Below are 27,206 nucleotides of genomic sequence, written 5' to 3' on the forward strand. Positions count from 1 at the left end.
AGAATTTTCATAAAGTGAACACATTTGGTCCATCAGTCACCCTGATCCAAACTATACCAGCACCCAGTGACCTCTCCTGGTTACACACAACCCTGCTAGGGTGACTATGATCCTGACTTCTGTCACCACAGTTTAGTCCGCCTGTTTTTGAACTTTGTGCCTGGCTTTTATTTAGCACTGTGTTCATGAAAGATTCACGTTGTGTGTGGCAGTTATTCCTTCAATGCGATACAGTGCTCCATGGTATGAATTCACCATGACTTATTTATCCAGAATCTGCCGTCAAGGGACATTTGAGTTGTCGAACATCTTTGTACATCTTTTGGTGCACATATTGGGAGTATTTTTACAGGTTAAATATCTTGAGGTGGAATTAGGCAGGTCATTGGGTGGTGTGTATAAATGCAGCTTTAGTAGACATTACCATTCAATAAAGTAGTTGTACATATTTACACTCCCAACAGGGGTTGTGAGAGATTGGTATTGTGGGTCTTTTTCCCTTTAGCTGCTCCGGTGGGAGTGTAGTAGTGTGTAATTTGTTGTAGTGCAATTGCTGGATATATTAAAGACAACCTCCAAGTCCAGCAAGCAGTCAGGAATTAGTCACAGTGTGGTCTGTCTGCCTAGTGTAATACAGTTTGGCCATCCACACTGATTGATGTCTGTGGAAGTGTATTTTCTTAGATGATGCAATTACAAAGGCAAAATATGCTCATACAGAAATGTGATATGGAAGCATATGCTTCCCCAGTTTTTTCCCCACCGCTGACATACATGTTCACACATGGACACAGCCATTCACCCACTATTTCTGCAGCTTGCTATTCTAATTCAACCATATTTCTTGAATATCTTCTTACGTCAGTTTTTTTTTTTTAAGCTTAATCTCTATTACATGACTGCTTATTATTGTATTGAGGTACCATGATCTATTTGGTCCCATCTACTAAGGTGAGCCTTTGGGTTGTAAGAGCACATTTACTGACTCAAGAAGTAGATCACAACATAAGTGAATAATTGAAACATAATTGAAACATCACAACGTAATTGTTAACTGAAAAAGTATGCTGCAAAGCAGTAAATCCAATGTAATCTCATTCTTGTTGGAAAAAAGTCTATATTCAACTACAATGTATGGCCAGATACCAAGGCATCATGTGTCATGATTCATTTTTCTTGGTCTTACTCCACATTCTTTAATAATTACGTATTCCTTTGTAATAATAATAAGAAAACATGGGGTCATTGAATTGCATCTATATTCACTTAGGTTGCTGTTAAGTAAGGAAAACTGCTGCCATGGGTTTGAGTTTGTGGGACTTCCCTTTGCTCTAGAACCTTCCCTTGGTTACTCATGAGCCACCCCTTCTAGACTAGCTTCACCCCGATGGAGGACAGACTCAGTCAGGCGCACAACGAGGTCCAGCAACTGAAGGCATCGGTTAAGTACTACGAGGGGATGATCGACAACTATAAGAGTCAGGTAGGCCTCTCGGGCCGTGGCCCTGCTTCCCAGTAGGCTGGGAGATTAACCCTGTGGCCTCTCCAGGGAAGGGTTGAGTGTGGAGGTGTTTTTCACTAAAATCTGGCTGTGTCCAGGATGGGCTGATGCTTTGTTCGTTCCTAGGTGATGAAGACCAGGTTGGAGGCTGATGAAGTGGCTACCCACCTGGAGCGCTGCGGCAAAGAGAACCAGATCCTTAAAGATGAGATGAACAAAGAGATTGAAGCGGTACTGCTTCCCTTCTCACTTTCTTACCCCCAGTTTCACATCTGTCCATCTGCCCTTCTTGCTGCCTTTGACCCTCCCTGATTTGGACACAGATTAACAAAGTTTCCTTTTGCTGAGCTGGTCCAGCCTGACCATGCATGTGCTCTCTCTCGTCTCTCTGGTCTCCTCCCTTCTCTCATTCATGTTTCTTTATGCCTTTTTCCCTCCTGGTTTTCTTCTTTCTCTAATTTCCTTAAAAAAAACCCACAAATCTCCCCTGCTTGGAGCATCCGAGTGGATTCAAACCCACATAATTACTAGGTCTTAGGCATGCCTGCTTCCATCTGCATAGTGCCTTTATTTTGCAACAGGTAAAAATGTGCCTTCTGTCCCCTTCTCCAAAGATCATGATTCTTCTAGAATGTTTGGCTGTCTAGAAGAGGGATTATCTTCATAGTAACCTTGGAGATGGGCTGAGGTCACGCTCAGCCACTAGCTTGATGTCTAACCTTGGGCAAGCCATTGCTGCTGTCCAGAGCTCATTCTCCTTGTTAACACGGAGGGGGAGTAAAACCGGCTAGTTCTTACCTTTCCCTCTGACCTGTGGCATTGTGAGGGCCTTCCTGAGGGCTTTGGGGTTAAACTAGACTTTGATCCTGACTACCAGTTTCTAGATGAGAGGCCTTGGGCAAGTGACATCTCTCCCTTGCTCCTTAGTGCCCTTGTATGGGGACAATAGTGCCTACTTCATAGGTCACTGAATGACTGAGTGGAGTAACTCAGAGAGCCCTTAGGACAATGCCTGTTTCCTGGTGTTTGCTCTGTGGTTATCTGATGACCGATTTAGTGGCAGGCTCCAGGGGCAAGTCAGGGCTGAGTGTGTTCCCCAGAGAACAGCTGGGCACCCTCAGTGGCCTGTGGTGCGGGCAGGCTGCACTTTAGACAGCAGATCTTGCAGGATCCTCTTCTGGGAACTGAGGGCGGCCCTGCCCTAACTCCAAAGAACTCTACCAGCCCCAGCAGCCAGGTCCTTCCCAGTGGTGGACTTTCTCCCCCACTGGAGGCACGGAGGCAGTTCCAGTCCCAGCTGGCTAACCTGCAGCAGCTGCCTGACATCCTCAAGATCACAGAGGCCAAGCTGGCAGAGTGTCAAGACCAGGTGCGGGGCTATGAGAGGAAGAACGCTGACCTCACCACCATCATATCAGACCTGCGCAGCCGGGTAAGGGGCTGGCAGATAGGGTCCCACGAACTGGCCCGAGCAGGGGCCCGCCCACCAAGATGAGCTGCGTGCCTCCCAAGGGAGGACCACTTCTTTCTCTTGGCTGCCGCTCTCTGACAGGAGTGAGCTCTCATCAGTGCTGTGCAATAGAAGTCTGGTGTGCCACACGTCTCGCGTTTGCACAGTGATTGTGGTCACAGGAGCCGCCGCTGCCCTGCTGTCACCCCGCCCCGGCGCTCCACGTCTCCACCTGCCTCTGCTCTTTGCACGCTGCTGCTGCCCTCAGCCGAGCGCCCACAGACGGCAGGCCCCACGCCTCAGCGTTTCTTTCCAACTTGCTCTTGCTGCCTTTCCCTGCTCTTAACAGACTGTTGCCTGAGATTCTGTCCTGAAAGAGGGCTCCCTCTGGGCTACTGGAGTCATACCTATAGCATCTAAAGAAGTCCTATGTGTCTCTTTTGCAGTGTGACCTTGGGCAAGACCCTTCCCCTCTCTTGACCTGCTTCTTTGTAGTAATAATACAGTAGCTACCCTTTTTTGAGCATGTGCTCTGTGCTCCTGCATTCTCTCAATTAATTCTCCCAGAAGGTTGTGAGGTGGAGGTATTCTCTCTGTTTTAAAGAAAGCCACTGAAGGGGTGAGTAATTTCCTGAGGTCACAGAGCTAATGCTTAGTGAACAGGGCATGGAACCCACCATCTCTATCTGGTTCCCCGAGACCATCTTCTCAGTATTCTTGAATGCCTGCCTTCTATTGAACCTGGGCATTCTCAGAGCCTTTTGAGCCCTGATAGTGGAGGTTCTGCATAGAGCAGCCCTCTGGATGAACTGGCCAACCTGAAAGATTTGACAGATTTCCTATATCCTGGCCCACACTTGTTCCCAGTTAAGGAGAGGATGGAATCGCTGGTACCAACAGCATAATTGGTAAAGCTCTGTGGGGTGTTGTTTGGGCCAGTTAGGCCTGCCATCTGCTTCTGCCTTATGTCCGCCCTGGATCCCACTGAGTGGCCTCCTCTGATCAAGAAAGTATTGTAATGGTTCTGGAGGATCGAAGCTGGCTTCTCCGGGTGTGGGAACACCTTCAGTCACGGGACTGGGGCCTAACCTGTCCCTGCTCCTCTCTCCTCCAGGTTGTGCACTGAGACCTGGACGTCTGCTGAGGGCAGTGTGCCTCTTTCCTGGGTGTGGATGACAGGTCACAGGGAGAATGGAGTGCTGTTCCACAGTTCTTTCACAAACCAGACTGTGTTCCTGTCATTTTAGATCGAACATCAGGGGGACACGCTGGAGATGGTGAGATAGAAACATCAGGCTTCCCAGAAGGAAAATAAACAGCTGAGTCTGAAGGTGAATGAACTGGAGAGCTTAGAGGCACCTGGTCCCATCTCTGTCCTCTTCCTAGGACCTGAGACTTTCGGCCACTTAGCTGCTTTGGGCTTAGTGTGCGGAAATGTCTGAGGGATTCAAAGCCCTGGAAGGTACTAGGCAGACCTCAGAGGAGAGCTGCTTCCATTATGATGGTGAGCATTGTGCGAGGAGGGCAGTCTCTCAGCCAGGGAGACACGCCGTAACAGTGCGATCAAGATCAGACCACCCTGAGGCACCATCGACCAGAAGGGTTCCAGCCAGGCAAACCAGCAGGGCCAGTATGCTGCAGAGGGGGGCATTTACCCCCCATATCTGCTCTCTGTTCCTGATCATCCTTCCCCAAGACCTTTCTGATCTGATTCTTCACTGGTACTTAAGGACTATGGGAAGCTGTCAGAGGTGAAGAATAGACCTTTTGGAATCAGAATCCCTGGCCTTGGGACCCAGCTTGGCCACATGACCTGCATTGTGATGTTGAGCAAACCACTGAACCATTTAATGCTTTTGAATCTGTTTACTCATCTTGGGATGGAGATCAAGGTGGGGATAACAAAAATCTAGCTCATGGGGTTATTGTGCATCTTCAGTGAAATAATCCTGAGAGGAAGTCTGGACTGGACTTTTCCCTCCAGTCCCCTTAACAGTGCTCCTCTTTTTAGGAATTTCTTGGGTTTTCTCTGACCTGAGCCAGCAGAAGCCTCCAACCAGAGGTCCTCACCACCCATCCTGGGCAGGGAGCATGTTGTTCCCTTGCTGTTTATTTCATGGGTTTGTGGTTACCCCAAGGCTCCCTTCCTAAGCCCACTGGGCACCTCGTGCCCAAGTTTCCTTGATGCCACTTGCCCCCTGGCACTTATGCCCAAGGCCTTTTAAAAGTATAATCCCAATCTCAGTGATTTTTGTTTTTCTTTGCCAGGTTTGTATCTATGGACTACATTTATTCTTGTAATATGTGTGTTGTTTTACAAAAAGCTTCTATAATCAATATTTGAGGCTCTGTTGCATGATTTCCTTTACCCACCCCATCCCTTTTCTAGAAATGATTAAGTCAAATGCTGCAGGAGACCAGTAAACATTTTTATGGTACTTGCTACACGGAACATGAGGCTTTTCCTTTATTTTTTGGCCAAAGTCTGTTCTTTCTCTTTGTGCGCCTTCATATCATAATCCTGAGGTGAATGGAGAAAACAGCATTTGGGGGCAGACCACTTTAGCTGTTAGGAGGAGGAAGTCAGGATGTTTATATACTATTGTTTTGAAAATGTTAATTGGTTTCTGAAAAGGCTATAGGGTATTTTTGTTTCCTTCCCATTTTCCTGTACTTAAAAGAACCAACAAATTCCTTAGAGAGGAGAACAGATTTGGAGTTTGAACCCTAACTTTTCCATTCTAGCTGGTATCAGCTTTCTGGGTGATCCAGTCTTGTCCTCTCTAAGCCACTCGAATCAAGTCCAAAACCAAGAAAATTCTTCTCTGTCCTCAAAGGCAAGGGATCCCACCCATGCATCTGCATTTCACGACCAGGAACACCACCCACCCACCCCAAATTTGGGGGACATTTGTAAGTTCCAGCTTTTAATTTTGCCATGGGAGGTCATTGAAAAAACAACCATTTATCAAACCAAAAAACAAGTACTATTGCCACAAAACCTGGCCTGTTTTCACTCCCGTAACGCAAACAGACTTTTTACCAGGTGGTCGTAGTACTTGAACTTAAAATGTATGAGAAACCTTCCCAAAAATGACAGTTGGCAGATTTACACCAACGTGCGTGTGCATCTAGTTTGTTTTCCTTTTGTCGAGCTAATGACACCCTCCTCAGTGCAGAGCTGTGCTGTTTATAACGTGGGTATGGAGAACCTGTCAGAGTCCATTGCCAGGACTCTATCAACAACAATTTGTCTTTGTAAAGTATTTTATTACAGAAAGCCCAGAGAGTTTGTAAACAATTAAAAACTGAAACATGTTTATATTGCTCCAGAGGCTTTTCCTTTCTACCTGAAGCTGAGAACCCATAAAATAGGCCAAAAGTTGAAGGGTCCTACCCAGTTAAATCTCGTTCCTGGCAACGGGGAATTCCCTAATGCAACGGTTGGGGGAGAGGCGTTGTGTATTTTCCTCAGTTCTTGTCCCTGCTCGCGACAGAGAATTGAAGGGGAGAGACACAGTGAAGCAAAATAAAAGTTTTATTTCAAGTTACTGAGAAAGTACAGGTGACCTCAGAGAGAGAAGCGTCCCAAAAGGTTGGAGAGAAACAATTTGAGATTAAAAGGTTACACTCTTAGAAAGTGTGGGCGACTTCAGAGAGAGGAGCGCCCTGAGAGGTTGGGGAATCCCCCTTTTAAGGAATTTTTTTTTTCAGGACTATGACCAAGGGCTAGGGGTGTGGACTTGTTATGTGGTCTCAAGTATCTTTGATGAGAAGTTAAGTTTCTTATCAGTCTTCTAGGTAATTCTGCAAAATGAGCTTAACCCAAGAGATTTACTGCTCTGGTCCTCTCCCAGGATAATAGCTTCCTGGTTTCGGAGCTTGTCGATCAATACCTTCTGCTCTTCCTCCAAAGTGGTCAGTTATTTGTTTGCTAAAGATATGTTAAGAATCTTCTTAAACGTCCTCGATTTTTTTTCAAAATGCAATTTTGGCTTTAAGGTGGGATCTCCCTGTTTTTATTATGCTGTTTACAGGTGTAAGTCCGGGGAGAGGAAATCCCGGGGCAAAATACCTCTAAAAACCATGATCAGTCCAAGGGAGAAATAAAGTTGAAAATCCATTTATTGCATACAAACTGCAGTCTGGGGCCGTTTCTCTATTTCCTGCTCCAGCAGAAGCCAAAAACCCGATGTCCCCCTCACCTCTCAGGTACAGATAAGCCCTCCTAGCCCAGGTAATTACCCACTGATAGGGAAATGAACCTCTCTTCACCCCTGAGGAATGGTGCAAATGCACTAAAGCCATACTCTTTCCACCCCTGAACGCCTATTGATATGCAGATGTACTAAAGCCAGGCGAGCTAGTCTGGAAATGTTACAATTTTATACCCACAATAGGTGGGCGTTTTAGCAGGCTAGAGTAAATCTTACAATGATCTAATTGACACAATGAAGACCTGGGCTGTGCTCAGATACTTATCTGGGGAATATTCAAACAATCAAGGCCAAGTTACTCTTGACCTTTTGAGCTTTAACTGATTAACTTTAACTCTGAGTCTTTTCTGGATTTCTAGTTATAACTGGTTAACTGAGTCCTTTCTAGGGAGCTTTACTGACCTTGTTCTCTTTCCTCCCTGCTCATATCTATTTTCCTGCCTAACACAACTAGCACCTTGATCCAGTTCTAACACATTTACATTAGCCTACAATCAAATATACTCATTAGCAGCCACCACCCATTTCCCCTTCCACCAGCCCGGGGAGACCAGTAATCAAGGCTCTATGGATTTATCGTTTCTGGACATTTAACATAAATGAAATCAAACAATATTGTAACCAGCTTCTTTTCACTTAGAAAAAATTCTCAAGGTTCATTCATGCTGTAGTATGTGTTTGTACTTCATTTTTGTGGCCGTAATATGTTGTATGGATACACCATGTTTTGTTTCCTCATCAACTGATGGACATTTGGGTTTCCACTTCTTAATTATTATGAATAATGCTGCCACGAACATTCTGCAAGTTTTGTGTGGATGCACATTGCATCTCTGTTGGGTATATGCCTAGGAGAAGAGTGACTGGTTCAATGGTAACTCTTTTAACTCTTCCAGGCGCACTGGAAGACTGGCTGGGTAGGGGAAGCGGGCTCTAAGCTGTTAGGGGAGGGGATGCACGTGCATGTCCCGGGGTCGGAAGCGTGCCCAGTTTGGGCGTGGCTGATTCAAGCTTCTGTGTTGTCACAACAGCGTCTGCGAGAAGGGCAGGAGCCTTAGCCATGCCGTGGCAGGGTCGCTGTTGGGAGACCCTGGAGGCGCTGCGCAGTTCGGTCAAAGGTTGTCTCTGCTACGACCGCAACTTGCTGCTGTGGAGCGACGTGAGCGGTGGCGCTGGAGGGGGCGGTGGCTCTTCCGATCCCTCGCCACGGATCCCTGCTGCTACAGAGCCCTGGGCATGTCCTGCCCGAGACCCGGTGCGTTCTTTCTAACGTGCATTTGTTTCTTGACTCCTGTGTGTGCCTCGCCCTTTCTACGGTTTCTGCCCTCTCCTGCCTATTCGAGCCTTTCCAGGGAGCTCTCCATACTTTAGAGGTGTGTTTTTCTTTGAAGGCTTCATTACTGCCCGCAGCCAGACCAATTCTAGCTCACAGGGTCAGTTAATTTGCTGTGCATCTCCTGTACTGGGCGATCCACATTTTTAGCAGCGAACGGTAAACTTGACCTAACTTACTGCTGCCAGTGAAAAGACCAGATTTTTAGAAGACATTAGGCAGACCGGAATTGTTTAATGGTCGCGTGGTCACTGTTCCTAGGATTTGCAAAGCTCTGTATTAGTATTAGACCGTAGGGTTAGGGTGATGTAGAGACAATTAAGGCATAATTCTTGTTCTGGAGTTGCTAATGATTTAGCTACAGATAGGAAGACAAATACCAATGCACCAAGATGTTTATTACAGTGTCATTTATCATGACCAGGAAAAGGAAACTGCCTCACTGTCCCCGTGCAGGAGGACGGCCGAGGACATGCTGGTGACGCCTGAAGATGAAACAGTGGGCAGTCACTGAAAGGCTGTAACGACAGTTTTCACGACACTGGAACATGGTAATGCTAAGTGAAGAATCAGTCACAAAATGGTACGTCTGTGCCTCATGGTCTCAATCACGGTTTAGAAGGAAACGCACTGGCGATAGGGCTTGAGAGAAACACACCGAAGATTAACAGTGCCTCGCTCTCGGTGCTTTTTTTCCTTTTTTTTTTCTGTATCATGCAAAACTTTTTACCATGAGCAATTACTACTTTTACCACTGGGAGGGAACCTTTCAAAAAACTACAAGGTATATTTTTTTCAAAAAGTTAGGAATGTACCACCAAAATATGCCTAGTTTTCACTAATAAAATGAATTTACCATGAATCTGCTTTCAGCCTAGGCTCTCAATCTTTCTTCAAGCTTACTACCCACAATTTAAGACATAAAATACATCTCTGTCCTTCTTATCTCATCTTTGTTTCTGACTTCAGGAACACCCCTCGCTCGGTGTCCGAGCCCTCGGCGAAGTTGGGCGCCTTCTCCCTAGGTGCCGGCGGCGGGATCCGAGCGGCCCGTCCTCCGTCACGCGGGATCTCTCCGTCGGGTTCTTCCTTACGCTTCTCTGGAGGGCGGCCACCAGGACTGAGCTTCACACAAGGAGGAAGAAAATGTCCTGGTGGTGCCAAGTGCTTTGCAGGCTTTTTTTTTTTTTGTCTAACTGAAACCGTATTTGAGGTCAATATTTACAAGGACCAACCTCTAATTACGTTTTACTCCTATTTTGGTTCACAGAATTAGACCAACATTGGAGTTTGAGGGGACTTCAGAAGTCTAGGCCAATTTTGGTCATTTTGAAGATGAGACTGTCGTAACTGAAGGCCTCTAGGTTAGGTAATGATCACCTGGAGGGGGTTAGAACCGCCTTATCTACTTCCCACGTAGGAGGTATTCCAGTGAAAGCCACGTACAGACCCAGGAAGTGATGGTCCTGGCCTGACGTTCATCAGGCCTTCTTAAGGAGACTAGCTCCCATTTGGGGAGGTGAGAGTCCTTGGGGTCCTTACCCAAGCTGGGGATGGGAGGCAGAGACAACGGGGAAAGAGGTTAAGAGCGATACAGGCAATCGATGACGGAGAATGCTGCATAGTCTGGGTCCTTGCAAGTGTTCAAGGTCAGATGGTATCTTCAAGTCCTGTCCAACTGGATTACTCTGCATCAACCAGAAACCACAGGACTGTGAAGAAAGTTTATCCTGGAACTATGAGCCACAGGAGTGTGCTGTGGGGAGAGGAGTGGCAATTTCTGACCCTTTCCTCAGCAGTACAATCTATAGCCTTTGTGGTTTATGGGACATGAGCAAACTTATCTTTGGCCTCTATCTAAAGTTTCCACTGCAGGTCCTATGGGCTGAGCCCTTCTGTACCCTCTTTATTCTCTGGGTTTGTTCCTGCTACATGCACTCTCCCTCCTGCATTTTTGTCATTCTGACATTTAAATTTCTTCTTGGTTCATACAGTATTTGTGTTATTTAGATGCTTTCCCCATGGCCTTTTGCTCTCTGCACTTTAGTGGCACTCCCCCCTGCTTGCTAGATGAGATACTGCCCAAATGATGGGTTAATAAAGCCAATCAGGTCTTTAAATGAGCTCGGTTGAATTTTTGTTATTTAACATAAATGCTCAAACACGCTGCACCAGGCACACAGCTGGCCTGCATAGCAGGTAGCTATATTTAAATTTCTTTTCACTGTCCCACTCTCCCTAGATCTTAACATAGCACTAGACATGAGACACGTTTAATATACACGCTTCCATGATGATGATTCAGAGGGAGCAAGACCAGGAGTAGGGGTGGGAATTAAAATTCTAACTCCCTTTCTATTTAGAAAACTTCCAGCCGCAGCCTTTAAAGCATTCTAATTAGCAAAAACTTACTCTACTCATTAGTCTTAATTTCTCTGTAAGAGAATGAAACTAGAACAGAGTGAAACATACAAAGTCTAAAGCTGGGGTCCTGTCTCTGACACTTACAGACTCTCAGACTGGGCAAGTCATCTTACCCGATGTGGAATTTGGTGCCAGCTACACCTCTGAGTCTTGGCTTTGCCATGTTATTAGCTGCATGAATTTGGGCAATGCTACAAATCACCTGGAGATGTACTTAAAACGCAGGTCCTGATGAAGCTATTCATTTCTAACAAGCTTCAAAGGGATACTGATGTTAATGGCCTACAGGCCACACTTTCAGAAGGGAGCTAAGCGCAGTTTCGTCTGTTATAAAAACTGCAAACAGCAGTGTCTACACCATAGAGATCTTGTGAGGATTAAATGAGGGATCATATACAGGCATACATCACAGAAACTGTGGGTGTGGTTCCAGGCCGCTGGGATCATGTGAGGATCGCGATGAAATGAGTCAAATGAATTCTTTTGTATCCCAGTGCACATGAAGGTTAAATCTATTAGATGTGCAATAAATAGCATTATGTCTAAAATAAAGTGCATACCTTAATTAGAGAACTATTTAGTGCTAAAAATGCTAATCATCTGAGCTTTCAGCGAGTTGTAATCACTGATCACAGTTCACCATTCCAAATATAATAGTGAAACCATTTAAAATAGTCATAGATTTACCAAAATGTGACACAGACACACAAAGTGAGCAAATGCTGTTGGGAAAATTGTGCCCGTAGACTTGTTCCATGTAGGGTTTTCACAAATCTTCAACTTGTACAAGCGCAATTTCTGCAAACCACGATAAAAATTAAGTATGTCTCTAAAGCATTTAGTACACAGCCTTCAAAAGCTATAGGGTGCCCTTTGAGGTACTGTAAGTAAAAGAGGGCTAGTTATTCAATATCAGGACTGAATCTCACGGAGCTTTCATCCCCATCCAGGACGTAAGGACAGGCTTGAATGTGATCCTGTGCACGCAGAAGTGTGCAAACCCTGATTAGATCTGAATAGCAACTATTCTACATATTAAAAAGGACTTTGGCATGTAGGAAACAAAGTTCCCCCATACCCTGGGACTCTTATTTATCTAGCGTTCTGTGTTTTCAGTAAGCTATGCCAAGATATCCTAACTTCTACGGGACTGCAGATATTAAGAGGGGGTAACTTGCCATAAAACAGGTTGATAATTGTCTATGGGAGACTAACACTTTGGTGTCTACCAATGAGGATTAATATGCTCATAAAACACTAGCAGTACCAGTTCTCTTGCTGGCTGGAAAAAAATGCATCCTTATCCCACTGCAGTCTCTTTTGTGTTTTAAATCACACTATATACACACAAAACACTCAAATTTTAAATATTAAGTAGAATACAACTTACAACAGATAATCATGTCTCATTTTTTTAATGCTGAGGTGAAGGACTCACATTCAATAAATATGAATCAGTTCTTCAAACACACATGAAGTTTTATTTGTTAATACATCAAATGAAGCACAAGATAGTGTTTGCTCAAAGGTAAAATGCCACAGCACAAAGTCTGTCAGGTTCATGGAATCTCTATTCCTGAAATGCATCCTAATGATGGTAAGAATGGGGTAATCGAAGCCAAATCATTTATTTCAATTCAGAATGAGAAGAGAGGTGATTTAAGCATTTGTTCTTTCCTTCTTGTCTTTTTTTTTTTTTAATACAAATTACTCAGGACAGGAGAGGCTTCCTGACATGTTTGTTATAAAAAAATTCTGTCCTTCTGCCCTCACCCTTCAAAAACCCAGACAGACACAGTTAAGCTCTGACTCTGGGTAATTTGAGAGGCATTCCTCCAAAGAAGCCCTTTCTAGCGCCCCTCACAGACCTGGGCAGACCCCACCCAGCAGTGGGGCCCACTGTGATCTGCCTTTGAGAACTCTCCTCCAGCTTCTGTGGAGTCCCCCGTGCAGAGCCATAAACGAAAGCAGCCATCAGCACCCAAGAGCAATGCCCTGGGGACAAATGTGCTGTTGTTTGGCCGCCAAGGGCTCTTTTGCCTTTGACCTTGGGTCAGGCAACACCTGGAAGTGACAGAGGTCTTAACAGAATTTACTCTGACACTAAGCCCCTCTATATGGATGGACTTATTTCAACTGTCTGGGTAATCACATTTTCTGAACTGGGTAACCTTTTCCACAGAGCGCTTTCAGGTTGGTCTGCCTGTTTTTCTTCACCAGGCTTCACACATTTATTGAGCACCTACTATATACCAGATACACAAATCAGCCGTGTCCCCTGACGTCGCCAAGCTTACAGCAGAGCAGCCAGAGGTGCACTGCTAGGAACCGTGGCACTGTAAATGCCTAAGAAAATCTTTACGTTTTCTCCTCAATTTACTTTGTAATTTTAACAGTATTTGGAATCCCTATTATAGAGATTTTGGTTTTATTTTTAACTAACCCATTTTAAAATGTCGCATTTGCCCATTCCTCACCCCACAATGTAGACAATATCTGGTGAATTTCACAATGATCTGTTCTGATCATTTGTTTTGATTAAATGCATTCATATGTATCAATTCAAACCATCACCAGTCCTTGGTTGAGCAGCCATGGAAAGCAGGGCTTTGTGCTAAGCCTGAGGATAACAACAAGCCCTCAAGACACTTACAGCCTAGTAGGCAAGGTGGAAACGCTCTCAGTGAGTATGATTCATGTGTAGTGTAATGGGAAATTCAGAAAAGAGATGCCAAGGATAGCTTCACAGAGGAGGAAATACTTAAGTTATTGGTTTCTGCATATATAGCTTGACTAGAAACATAAGGGAGTTCATATAAGCATGTAACATAAGCCTAACACAGTCAACAAAAGAGACAAAGACAAATCTCCTTCGAAGCTAATGAAATATTAATATTATACTTAATATTAATTAATATTAACACATGACTTAATGCCGTTCAAACATCAATTACTTAAAATGAAAGGTGATATTACTGACTTGTTTTTGTTGTTGTTTAATGCTGTCTTGGGTTTGCATGGTGCAGGGTAACACCCATTTCCAATGTGATTTGCACAACATCCAGTTGGAATATTGGATGTTTTTGTATTTCCAGGATGAATATTAACGAAATGTTGGATGGTGGGGAAAATGAGAAAATGAGATGTTTGAGTCTGCAATGATTCGTGGATGTTTTCCAGTTTCATGCACTGCTCCAATTAATGAGCATTAGCTGAGAAGCAATATGGTATTAACTATTACATATTAACAATCCCTGCTTGGGAATGAAGACAGGCCTTTCCCAAGCTTGAGGGCTTCTCCCCTGCCCACTCCTCCTCCAAGCTACTCTTCTCAAAGCTTTCCCACATTAAAACCAAAACTCGCAAAGGGAGACTAAATGGACTCCTCAGAACTTGTTTCCTCTAGCTAAATGATGCCTTAACAGAGATAATTAAAATATATTTACACCATTTGTTTAAAAGTCTTTAGCCCAGAGAACAAAGTTTTCCCACTGAACTTGGCGCGGTCACTGACTCAAAAGTGGTTTGTTTGGTGGGATGATTTCTGTCACGTTGGGGAGTCATCATAAATCAGAGACCAACTCCCACGAGGGAGAACTAACCGACAAGAAGGCTAAAACTCAATCTTCCACAAAGTCAGGTTAAAACCAAGATGCCTCTCAAGTGTAGTGACTCACTTAAGGTAGTTGCCTCCGGTCTTAGTTGCATGCTAAGGTGTGGCCGTGCAAACCCACAGGAGGGGAGCGACACAGGAACCTGAATCCTGCCCTCATCAGAGCTGCATCTGTGTTATGTATGGTGTTTATGCTCAGCTATAGAAACCTTTCATTTAACTGAAGTTGTTGGTCTGAACCAATCCCCAAGCTCTTCACTCCCCTTGATTTGCAGATCCAGTTTTCATAAATAAAGGAAAGGGAATTTTAGGAGCTGACTCCTGATTCAAATGTTAGAGGTGCCAACTGCAGGATAGTCACATCTGCATTAGATGAAGCTGGTTGAGTTCCTCTTTCTAAGCCCCGAAGTCTCAATGAATTGCTGAATGCTTAGGAGCAAGTGTTGGAGAGCAGAATCCATCCAGGGAAAGGAGAGCATAGGAATAAAAATAATGAGAATATATAGGGTGAATTCTGAAAAATTGTGTCACCCATAGTGTAATTTGCACAATTTCCATCAGTGATTACGATTTTCAAACAAATGAAGCCAGTTTTATAGATCTTCTCTATATATTTAATCAAGGCTCTATGGTCGTGCCTAATGATTAGATCCCACCAACTGCATTCCGAGGAACAGGCCAGCCATCTCAGTACAAATGTGTCGAGAGAGCTGAAATGCAGGTCCTAAAAGCAAATATAAATCTACTCACATCTCCACCTAGTCCTGAGTGTTCTTCCTGGGTGTGCTGGAGGGCTGGCCATCTTCCAGCTCCTCCGAGTATGCACTCGATCCCACTCCTCTGCTGACTTCCAGGATGCTCACCTATCCTGCTTGCCTTTCCTTCCCACATACCGCTTCCCAGCTTTCTTATACTGCACCTTCCGGTCAATATCTGAGACGGTATTCAGAGCTCTGCCCCACTCTCTCTCTTCGTCACAAAGGGTAGCTTAGATTCATTATTCCTTGTAACCCAGTCTTTAACTTACTCCATCTAGAATCATTCAGCCAACACAGCCCCTGCCAACACCAGAACGGCTTCCATGATAACAAGGCCAATGGAAATTGTCAGCCCCCAACTTAATCGGCATATCTCTACCACATTTAAAACTCCCTTGTTCTTGAAGTTCTCTTCAAGAGAACTAAAAGTCCCTTGTTCTCACCACTTTACTCTGGTTTGTCTCATCTGAAGGGATACTTTTTCTTGCTTTTCTTCAAGTCTGTCCTTTTCTCAACTATTAAGATGTTGGAACATCCTCCAAGTTCTAGTCTTGGGCTCTTTTATTTTCCTCCTTTCTTTCTTTCTATCCACTCTCAGAGACTCAATTACTATCTGGGGATTACACGGTTCCACCAAATGTCTACAGAGCAACTCAACTTGACATATCCGGAAATCTGACTCATCGTCTCTGCCTTCCTCCTTGCCAATCCTGCCCCTCTTCTGGTGCTAACTCTCTAGCTGAAAGGCCCCACTAGGCTTCACATCACACGGGCAAGCTACAACATGGATGCCCCTCAAATATTTTCCTGAGTAAAAGACCCCAGACAGAAAAGAACACAGATTGTACGTGATCCGTTTATATAATGTGCCCAGAAAAGGCAAATCTATAGAGATCGAAAGTAGATTAGCTGCTACCCAGGGCCAGAGATGGACATGGGGGATGAATGCAAATGGACATGAGGTTTTTTTTCTAGGGTTACCGAACACTGTGATGTTGGCAGCGAAACTGTAAGAAATAGCCTGAAATGTACTGAGTCATATACTTAAAGACGGGTGAATTTTGTGACATGAAAACTGTTATCTCAATAAAACTGTTTTTCCAAAGGACACAGGTAGGAGTCGTGTTTGACTCCCTTTTCTCTCTCGTCTCCATTTTCAACCTGTTTCTAAGTTCCACTGATTAGACTACCCAAATATTTCTTAACTCATTCATGTCCCCCTGCCGAGCCCTGCGTCACATCAGCATCCGCTTTGCCCTGATGGCTGCAACAGCGTCTTCACCAGGGTTTCTCAGTTCCGGTACCCACGACAAACTGCTCTCCACACTTCAGCCAGAAAGATCTTTTCTGCTTAAAAACCCTTATTGGCTTCCAAAAGTCCTTAAAGACCACATTCCTTAAACTGACCTAAAAGACTGAACATGACAGGCCTGCAGACCCCCTGCCCCTGCAGGCCTCCCCTCATCTCCTGGGTCAGCTACATGCCTTCATCTGCAAGGATCTTCCACCCCATCTTCACTTGCTCTATTCCTCCTCCTCCCTGGGTAGCAGCCCAAGAATTGGTAGAGGAGAACTGCCCTAATCCCAAGGTCTACATTAGCCCCACCGGATACTGGTCTCCTAGAACCACATGCTTGCCTTTAGGAAAGGAGTTCCATTTGTAACTAAAGGTTCACCACTGTGAAGATCCGGGTAATATCTGCCCCCTTCCACCCACGCACGTTGCACAAGAGCAAAGAGTACATGTGTTTCTGCCCTTTTGTTCACCACCGCAGCTTCAGCAACTACACTGGTACCTGACTGTAAGTAGTTGTTCAAAGACTAAGTTCTCTGCTAGTAATAGTTATTATCAACACCTTTTGTTCATGAGTAAGAAATCCCTATCTAGATGACAGAATCAAAACATAGGAGATTGCTGCTGTTATTTAGTGTCTCAATAACATTTTCATATATACATACACTATCCTTAATACACCTGTGAAATAATCTGTATTCCTTATGTCCACTAAGCCCAGGTAAACTGAGGACTGAATGAACAAGCTAGCAGGTCTCTGAGAGGCCCAGAGAAGAGTAGCTAGAATATAAATACAAGGGAGCTCCACCTCCTTAAAAATCAGGCAGAAGTTACTTTAAAACTTGTCTCTAAATCATGACTTTTCTCAAATTTAACAGAAAGAGCCTCCGCCAGCCCCAAATAGAAATGTTCACACTCCTCCAAAACTCCAAAATTTGTTCCAAGGAAGAAATGTTTTGACATCCCTTCCTTATCTCTATACACACTGACTTCTCCCAGAGCTTCTATTCACATGCATGACAGCACCTACAGCAAGTCTGGATTCCTCAGTTTCTCTCTCTCTTTCCTGTGATTAAAAATAAGCTTCCTGCCATCACCTGGCAGTAAGGTTAGCTGCCAAGTGCCTCAGTCTCAACTCAGTTTTTATGTTCTGGGCAGAACCCTGAGCCTCAACGGGGTCCATCACTCGCAAACCATCCCCTCATCTAAAACCCAGAGCCCTGCAGACGATATGGAGAAGAGAGCAATCCGCAATGCTTGGAAGGAAAAGGGTCAGATGTGCTTCGAAGATTCTTCTTACCAGAGACTTTGAAATGAAATACTGGGGAAAAAAACCCTACAATTACAACAGGCAAAGGAAAGTCCCTTTTTATGCAACAGAATTAAAATGCACTTGCAAGAGGGAGAACTAAGATCACAAAATTGTAACTGACAGCTTTTGATGTCGTAGATAGGGATAAAATTCTAGTCAGAATTACTCTGGACAACTGCATCTGAATAAATAATCCAAACATTTGACTCAACTTACGCAAGTTAGTCACGCAAGCAAAAATTAGAATTCTGCCTGTGTGTACAAATGGTTGCAGTGGCAAACAGCTGCAAGGAGAGCTTTTCATCCCGGTGGCCATCTACCTGCAAGCTCTAAGAAATCAATGCTTTCTGAGATTATAGATTTCCTACTTGTAAAGTGAGTAATAGTAATACTTGTCTTTCACACAGGGATCTTTGAAGAGTAAACAAATACTGTAGTGTAGATAGTAACTGCACTAGTGGGGCTGAGGATTTAATAATATGAGTAAATGTTGAACCACTGTGTTGTACACGTGAAGCATACAAGATTATATATCAGCTATATTTCAATAAAAAAGAAAATAACAAAAAATAACTGGAAAACAAACAAAAAATATTTTCACATAAGTTAATCTTTCAGATAGATCATCTGAAATACCTGAGTACCATTTCTTCTAATGAATGTACCATTTTTTTATGTAATTCCTTATGGTCAGGCATTTAAGTCTCTTTTTTAATGCTAGAAATTACGTTGCAATGAACACATTCCTGCCTCTTTGTCCACACTTCTGCTATCTCCCAAGATCTATTTTGACAGATAGAATTATTAAACCAACTATTGGAAAATGTGTTGAATTATTAATACATATTAGAAATCTTGATGTATTTGGCCTAAAAATAAAATACTGTAGTATTAAGTAGAGGTTTTAGGAGTTTAGGAAAGATATTAAAATAATATACTTCACTCATTAGGGTAAATAATCCAAACATGTCAGAGAAAGGTTCATTATAATGCAAAATATTGTTAAAGAATAACAGTGTGTTTAATATATTATTTCATTTTCTTTTGAAACATTTTGAACTGAACTTGTAGGAATTATTCTAATGAGATGCCAGAGATTTAATTATGCATTTTGTTATTGGAAACTGCATGGTTTTACATTTAAGCTTACAATACGAAGTGCCAATAATCTCACAGGAAAAGTACTTTGTGTTTTTGCTCCGAGTTCAGGAGAGGGAAAGCTAACTAGAAGAAAACTGTAAATACCAAGAACAAAAAAGATAGTGAAAATGAGAAGAGTCTCTTTGAGAATTTGATTCTTTGATTAGCACCCATTTCATTAAAGGATCCATCTACTAGTATGGTTACTTAAATCCTCTCAATGTATTCAAATGTTAGTTATTGGAAAACAAAACTAAAAATCAAATTAATTTCTATATATTTTCACAGATGTTCTCCTTGCTTAAGAGAATGATTCACCTATCGAGTCCAGTAACTTTTCTCCTAGTAAAACCTAGAAATGCAGGGCTCCTCTTCACAGAAATAAGGCGGACAGTTTGTCAGTCAAAGAAAGAAAACCAAGTCCATTAAAACCCACTATAAAGCATTATACAAGTCAAACTTCATATAGGGAAAACTCAGTAATATTCTGTGAAGTTAAAAAAAATCCCAAATAGCTCAGTATGAGACTTTTTCTTTCCTATTTACAACACCCACTCTCTTTTTGTTTTAATCCTATTTGTGTTTGGATTTCTTTTGTTGGTTTGTTTCCATTTTCATTTTGTGATCGACACAACCTAAAGACACCTTTAAAGTATCTGCCAACGGGAAAAGCAAATCTCGACATTGTAAACATAGGGGCAACAACACAAGGCAATGCTATCGAGTTTGAAACCAATTTCCTTGCAGACCCACTGTGACATAACATTTCAAAATACACACAACACAGACACTGCCTCTCAGTGACATGAATAACACATTTCCCATTTTCCAGACTAGGAACAGATGCTTCACTACAAAGCAAACTGACTTTTGTCACAGGCTTCACTGAAGCAAATCTTAACTGTTAATGAAATTAAAGTAGAATATAAGAGCAAATTTTCGGTGTGATGATGCATATGACAGTTTCTGGGACCAAAGATCTCAAGCACCAAAGGCCAACACCAGCTTTTCCTTGATTAAGGATGAAAATGCTAGTCAGCAACTTCGATTTTTCCCTCTGCACTCTGACAGAAGCAGCGTGCCCCACTAACCAGGTTACTTCTTCTGACTTACAGCATGAAATCATTAAAATAAAAAGAAAATGCGGCAAAGAAAAAAATCTCTAAGCGCTGGGAGCAGAGTATTAACATACTTACTGGTTTCATTTGACCTAAACTTGAAGTCTCCTGCTTAAAGAAATAAAGTCAAGAGAATATAGCCTCACTTTCAGAACACAGGAAAAAAGCAAAAGGAACTTTTTCCTGAAACTTCAGGAAAAACAAAGTGAAGAGCATCAGCTAGAGAATTATCTGGGCTGATTTACAATTTATCAAGTATCTGCTTCATGCAAAGCCATCCACCAAAATGAATTTGAAGGGCATTCTTGTCAGGTTACAAGCATGATAAGAAGGGAATGGGTAGAAAACTAAAGAATGGACCTGATTAATAAATATTCCTACATAAGTTAATGACAGCCATACATGTGGTTAGTGGTCATTTTCTGGCAAATAAAGGCTGGAGTGTATAATAAATAAGAAACTGAAGTTTAAATACTAGAAGCATATGGCAGGGTATGGGAAAAGAAAATCAGACCAAAGGATACATGTGTCACAAAGCATCATTTTGTCGATCCCTAAAGACAACTCCTAGTGGGTCAAAAACAGAATTATTTTGAGTTGTGGATCTTCCCTCACAGGGAAGGAGTATTGCCTTCTTCCTGGAGTTTATTTTTGAGTATGTTATGTGACTAGCTACCAAGAATAGCAATGCTGGGGTTCCCCATTGTATGGAAATGGACACACAAAACACAGTTTTTAACAATTAAAGTTGAAGGACATGGTGACATCATGATCTAGTGTCAGAATATCTTTAAATAATGACATCTCTTGTATAAGTCAAGTGGATTCTAATTTATCAAACACATGCCTACTGCTTAAAGCCAAGTCTGTTATGCTAATAGGCTTATTAGCAGTTAATATCTCCCTAATTCCGTTAATGTTCATTTTGAAAAATTACACATGGTAAAGAAATGAACATGTTTCCTAAAACAGAGCATTTATATTTATTTCCCTTACACAAAGGCTTCACACAACATGGAGAGATGCCTTCCAGAAGGATGTCCTTGTTTGATGATACCGATTATAAAAATACTTTCTTTACCTAAAGTTCACCCAGCAGCCTCAACCACCTATGTACATAAGCAAATGGAAAGCGCTGGTAATCTCTTAAAAATGAGCGTCAATGCTGTAAAGTTAATGCACTAAAAATTAGGCCTATACTCAGCCTGCTGGTGCTTACTCTGCAGATTCCTGCAGCCCATTCAATTATCTAAACAGTGCTGTTGTGTTTTTTTTAAGTAAAGCAAATAAGGCATGGGGGAAAAGGAATACCACAGGTGAGTGGATGAAAAGGAGTGAAAACAAACACCCAGAAATAGTGAGGACAATTTTTGGTTCAAAAAAAGAGAAGTATAAAATTATTCCCAAGAACTCAAGATATAAAGCAACCTGAGTGATCTGGTGAAACGTCAACCAGCCCTGAAGTCTTTAGTATCTCCTGAGCACCTCTTTAGTATCTCCAAGAGGCCATTGGAATAATAATGTTAATAACAGAAGCCCTGAGTCATCAAAAATGGTTAATGCAGGTTCACTCTGGCATACCAACCTAGAGCACCAGCTAATGTGCTTAAAGACGTTTCCATCCAAGATTATTGGGGTGTTTCAGTTGAGTGCATACAAGAAAACTTTGGCTATCTAGATAGTGCTCTGCCATGAGCCTCCCAAGATCCTTAATAACACAAAACAAGTAAGGCATTTCTGTACGTGTGCTTCTGGTGGCTGCCAAAACAGAGAAAATGGAGCAGCAAAATAAGGAAATATCTAGATATAAATAGCTAATTCACAATTTGAAGAAGAAAACACTACAATAATAAACCATCTTTATAATGTATCCTTTTCACTGGGGTTTTATTTAAGGTAAGTCAAAGTTCATGTATAAATAGGGATACGGCTGGCTCTCTTTCAAATGTGCGATGTTTATTAGCCACGGAAATGAAAAACTGATCTTCAACAAAGCACATAAATACAATCAAACCTAATGCAACTGTAATTCAACGTAAGTCCTCGACGGACTTAACTCAGACGGTGTCCCATGAGTCCAGAGAGTAAGTGGAAGATCCTGGGCTACAATGAATGCTTCACTTTGGCAGTAAGTAACCCCAAGCATCTTATCTGTGGAAGCAGACAGCACAAACACAGCTGGCTCTAACAAGTGAACAGTTCAGAATGATGTAATTGGAAAAGCTTGCCAAGTGTAATGGTGTAATTTTAAGTTTGCTAGGGGTTCATAACAAAATGCCATAGACTAGGTGGCTTAATGAACAGAAATGTATTTTCTCATAGTTCTGGAGGCTACAAGTCCAAGATCAAGGTGTGAGCAAGCCTGGTTTCTCCTGGGGCATCTCTCTGCGTCTCCACTCGGGGCCTGTCCTCTATGTCTGTGTGCATCCCTGTTGTGTCCCAACTTCTTATAAGGACACTAGTCAGACTGGATTAGGGCCCAAACTAAGGGCCTCATTTTAACTTCATCACCTCTTTAAAGTTCCTTTCTCTAAATACAGGCACATTCTGAGGTACTGAGGGTTAGGACTTCAGTGTATGAAATTTGAGGGCTCAAAATTCAGCCCACACGACTCCACCACTCTGGTTCTCCAAAATTCATGTTCTTCTCACCTATAAAAACACACTCACCCACAGCCCAACAGCTCCCAAAGCCTTAACTCATTCCAGCTGTCCCCAAACTCATCTATATCAAGTGTGACTGTGATGTGAGGTATGATTTATCCTGACACAAATTCCTCTCCCACTGCAGACCTATCAAGCCAGACACATTCCAAAATATGACGGGACAGGCACAAGACATTTCAAAAGGGAAAAATAGGAAAAGAGGAAGCTTTCATAGATCCCAAGCAGGTCTGAAACCTAGCAGGGCAAACTCCATTAGATCTGGGGTCTCAAGAATAATCTCTGGTTAGAGGCTTTGCTCTCTGGCCCATGAGGGAGGCGGCCCTGCCTTCCCGACTCACTCGTTGGCAGTGCCGATCCCATGGCTCTGTGTGACAGCCCGGCCCACTGGAACTGAGGAGGCGACCCTGCCTTCTGAACTGAGGAGGAGACTGTTTCACTTCCCAGACAGGCGCCCTCCCTTGACAGCAGTGTTAGCTCTGCCAATCTCTGAATCCCGTGCAAGGTCGCTCTTTCCTTTTGTGGAAGAACAAGGCATATTCAGGGCTAGATGGCTCTACTGTTCCATCCTGCAGAAGCCCAGACATGGGACTGCGGCCTTCCTTCCCCCTCTGTCCTCTTTTGTCCAACCTGGCAGTATTTCTGCTGGTACAACCCTCTCTATTCCTGTCTTCTGACATGTGGATTGGATCCCTTAGTAACTCAGGAACCCTTTATCAAGTGACTGCCCAGCCACACCCTTGGTGTTCTCTGAAGAACATACTTTCTCATTTTAATATGGATAGGCTGAGGATGTTACAAATCTTCAAGTTCTGGTTTCTTTCTGCTTAAAAATTCCTTCTCTAGTGTATCTCTCCCTATTGGTATTTTACTCTAAGTAACAAGGAGAACCCAGGCCACACCTTCAACCTGTTGCTCAGACACTTCCTCAAGTAAATATCCAATTTCATCACTTACAAATTCTACCTTCCACAAAACACTGCCACAGAATTCAGCCAAGTTCTCTGTGATTTTATAGCAAGGATCTCCTTCCTTCCAATGCCCAACAACAGCTCCCCATTTCTATCTGAGTCCCCACCAGAAGCACCTTGAATGTCTGTATTTCTACCAACAGACTCTCGAGAAGGTCTGTGCTTTTTCTAACACGTCCTTCAGCTTCTACCCAGTTCCAAAGCCACGTCTACATCTTTACGTATTTGTTATTGCAGCTCCCCTCCTTCCAGTACCAAAAATCTGTATTAATCAGGCTTCTATAAAGAAACAATACGATGTGTGTGATCTCTCCTAAGCTTCGTGAGGTGGACATAAACATGCATACATTTAAAAGAGAAGGGGGTAGGGATTGACAGACTTCTTTTCAGAAACCAGCTCACATGGTTATAGAGTTTTGGGAAGTCCAAAATCTGCAGGGATGGCCAGCAGCCTAGAGACCCAAGGAAGAGTTGCAGTTTGAGTCTTAAGGTCATCTGCTGCAGAATTCTGTCTGCTCAGGGGAGATCAGTCTTTGCTCTATAAAGGCCTTCAACTGATTGAATGAGCCCCCCCCACCCCACCCCCCGCGTACCATGGAGGGTAATCTCCTTTATTCAAAGTCTACCAATTTAAATGTCAATCTCATCCAAGGGCTTAAAAAAAAAAAAAACACCTTTCCAGAAATATCCAGAATAACATTCACCCAAAAACCTGGACACTATGGGCCAGCCATGTGGACACTTAAAATTACTCATGATGCCAAGCATCATTTCAATTTCATAAGGCATAGGCCTCAGGTGGGGTGCTGAGATCCCCTCCCAGCTCAGCAGCAGCAGCCGGGCTTCCACAGACTCTGATTGTCTTTACCTTCTGAGAAGAGTACTGGGCTAAGCCTGGGCACTGAGCATTGTGGAAACCCCCCCACCAAATCTTAGCTGAAACACTGTGACCTGGGGTTTGACACTGTGGCTATCAGTCTGCCACTGTCTAGCTCAAGAGTCCTGTGCTGGGAGTCTTAAAACTGATCTCCAGCCTCATGAACAGTTAGTTTTGGGACCCAGAGAAAGTCACTTCACATCTCTCAGCGCCTGGGTTCCCGCAACAGCCCCATCAAAGGGTGTGTCAGAGGCTAAGGCATCTTTCCTCCGCGCAGTGCTGATACTCAGGCTAGCCTCTCCAGATACTTTGGGGAATCTCCCTTGCACTGGAAATTGGAAATGTGAGATACTTTCATATGTATGATACTGAATTCACTGAAGCAGGTACTCATTTTACATTTTTTCTAGGTTTAAAGACAGGCATATTATTTAATCACATTTCCTGACCTGATTCCCCTGTGACAAATCATAGGTATTCTGACTATGACTGGCTTTTATCTCATGCATCAATGGAGTCAATAATGATTAAAATAAAACCAAGTTAATAATAATAACCATTTGTAATACTTTGACTCTAAGTTTGAGTTGTTTGCAGATACAAATTCGTGTAAGTTTGTGGAGTAGGAAAGGTCAAAGAGCATTTTAATATTTATCAGCAGGAGAGGCTCAGATTTCCACTGTTTCTTAGGCCTCACTTTAAATTGGCATTGGTGCCCAGATTGAACTTCTCTGGCTCCCTGTCCACACTCTGGGCACCTGGTTAGTTGGTTATGTGTTTAGGGGATGGAACCCATTAGATAGCGTGTGCTAGATGAATCACTACTGCAGAAGGAATGTAGCCATACGTAGGCATAACAGCAGTGAGAATGTTATCCTCACAGAGCTCCGCAAATGGCTTTTATAGCTACTCAGGCTAATTAGGAAGTTACTGAAAATATTTCCCATATTTAAAACAGCAGCACTCCTCATTGATATGCCACTCTGTCCTTATATGGCAACCCTGCTATGAATCAAAGCTGAATAATAATCCATCACTGTCAAAGGTAAATCACTGCCTGAAAAAAGCAGCACTATGACATTTAAAGCATTAAGAAACAGTCAGGTAGTCCCCTGTGTGATCCCCAAAGTGCAGAAGGGCCTGAGTGAATGAGTGAAATCAACACCACGGAGAAGCCAGAGTGGGGCGGGGAGGGCATCATGAGCAACTCAGCCCTGAGATGTTGATGCAACAGTGCAGGCCCCCCAGAGCAGGGAGGAAACATCATCCGATCACCTCCCCTCGGTCTATCATGTGACATAGTAATTTCATTTGTTTCTTGGAGCAGCTCCTAGGTTCTGATTATCACCACTTTATACATCAGAAAACTCAACCACAGTAAAATTAAAACTTAGGGTCCCACTGCTAATAGAAGGCAGAACCAAGACTGACAAGCAAAGTGTCTTCAAAGCCTTCGCTGTTTTCCCTGCCCCACTCTGCCAGTGCTACGTGGGAGATCAGAGGTATTCTGGGGGTAGCACCACAGAGCAGAAGGGGGAGTTAACATACTGGATTTTAATGTAAGCTCTGGGAGATAAAGTCCCCTCTAGTCCTCTATGATTCAGACTGTGCCACCATATAATGGAGTCATAATGACATGCCTTATAATGTGATAGCCACACACCATATAATGGAGTCATAATGGCATGCCTTACGTTGAGAGGTGGAAGGAGATACTCCTCGTGGAAAGCCAAAGCAGGTAGGACCTAGGCAAGGTCAGATGAGCCACGGGGTTTCCTCTGCACCTGCACTCTTAATTCTGAAAGTATCGATACACTGAAGAGAAATATACACTGTCATCTTGTCCATCTCTGAGTGAGGTTATCCTGAAAGTATTCTAGACGCAAAGACTGGCCCAGTCCTGGAGATGTAGAAGCGATTATCATTATGATCATCACAGAATAAACTGAGGCGAGAAGCAGACAGTATCCGTCTTTACTGCCTCACTAATTACCCTTCCAGCTCTCCTGGTTTTTCTGTGCACTTTGCTTCTCAGGGTTTATCTCTCATGAACTTATAGATTTCTCTGTTAGAAAGGAGAGGGACCCAGTGATATCATATGAAATACCATGTGGGTGACTTATAGAGTTACTAACAGAACATCCTGGTCAGTAAAAATAAAATAATTTAAAAGAGGCAGCTCTTTATTTAAGACAAATGCATTAGTGTTAAGATATTGAGAACTGGAGTCAGACCACCTGGGTTATAACCCACGCTCTGCTAGCTGCATCAACAATGGGCAGGTCGTCCAACCTCTGACAGTCCAAGCTTTTCCACTAAAGATGCTAATAATAATGATACCATCCCCAAAGGGTTGCTGTATATGTGTGACACAAGGGATACAAGGCCCTTGGTGTGGTGGCAGGCCTAATGCACACATTCAATACATTTTAGTTCCTCTTGCTGGAATGCTCAAACCCATACCAGTTACATCAAGGAGAACTGGGATGATCCTCGCCCAGATGATGCCATACTGGCACTGCCTATCTGTAAAA

General features: G+C 43.2%; 1 protein-coding gene across 2 annotated transcripts; it reads left to right on the top strand.

Moving 5' to 3' along the window:
• The first annotated feature begins 1,379 nt into the window (after positions 1 to 1,379).
• Positions 1,380 to 4,693, top strand: LOC118918281 (outer dense fiber protein 2-like). Of its 2 annotated transcripts, XM_057505199.1 has the most exons (4): positions 1,380 to 1,483; positions 1,628 to 1,732; positions 2,775 to 2,933; positions 4,199 to 4,693. In XM_057505199.1, exons 1-4 carry the CDS (start codon positions 1,388 to 1,390, stop codon positions 4,235 to 4,237), a joined length of 399 nt encoding a protein of 132 aa, XP_057361182.1. In that variant the 5' UTR covers positions 1,380 to 1,387; the 3' UTR covers positions 4,238 to 4,693. The 2 variants fall into 2 exon arrangements, with proteins under 2 accessions (XP_057361182.1, XP_057361181.1); XM_057505198.1 differs by lacking the exon at positions 4,199 to 4,693 and having other exon boundaries at positions 2,775 to 3,037.
• The last annotated feature ends 22,513 nt before the right edge of the window (positions 4,694 to 27,206 follow it).

Source organism: Manis pentadactyla, chromosome 7 (genome assembly GCF_030020395.1).
Source record: "Manis pentadactyla isolate mManPen7 chromosome 7, mManPen7.hap1, whole genome shotgun sequence".
NCBI lineage: Eukaryota > Metazoa > Chordata > Mammalia > Pholidota > Manidae > Manis > Manis pentadactyla.

Bases quoted from the DNA above. Each gene is read 5' to 3' on its own strand.
- LOC118918281 (XM_057505198.1), top strand. From the start codon at position 1,388: ATGGAGGACAGACTCAGTCAGGCGCACAACGAGGTCCAGCAACTGAAG. The intron at 1,484-1,627 runs GTAGGCCTCTCG...GTTCGTTCCTAG, and splicing joins TCGACAACTATAAGAGTCAG to GTGATGAAGACCAGGTTGGA. The intron at 1,733-2,774 runs GTACTGCTTCCC...CCCCCACTGGAG, and splicing joins TGAACAAAGAGATTGAAGCG to GCACGGAGGCAGTTCCAGTC.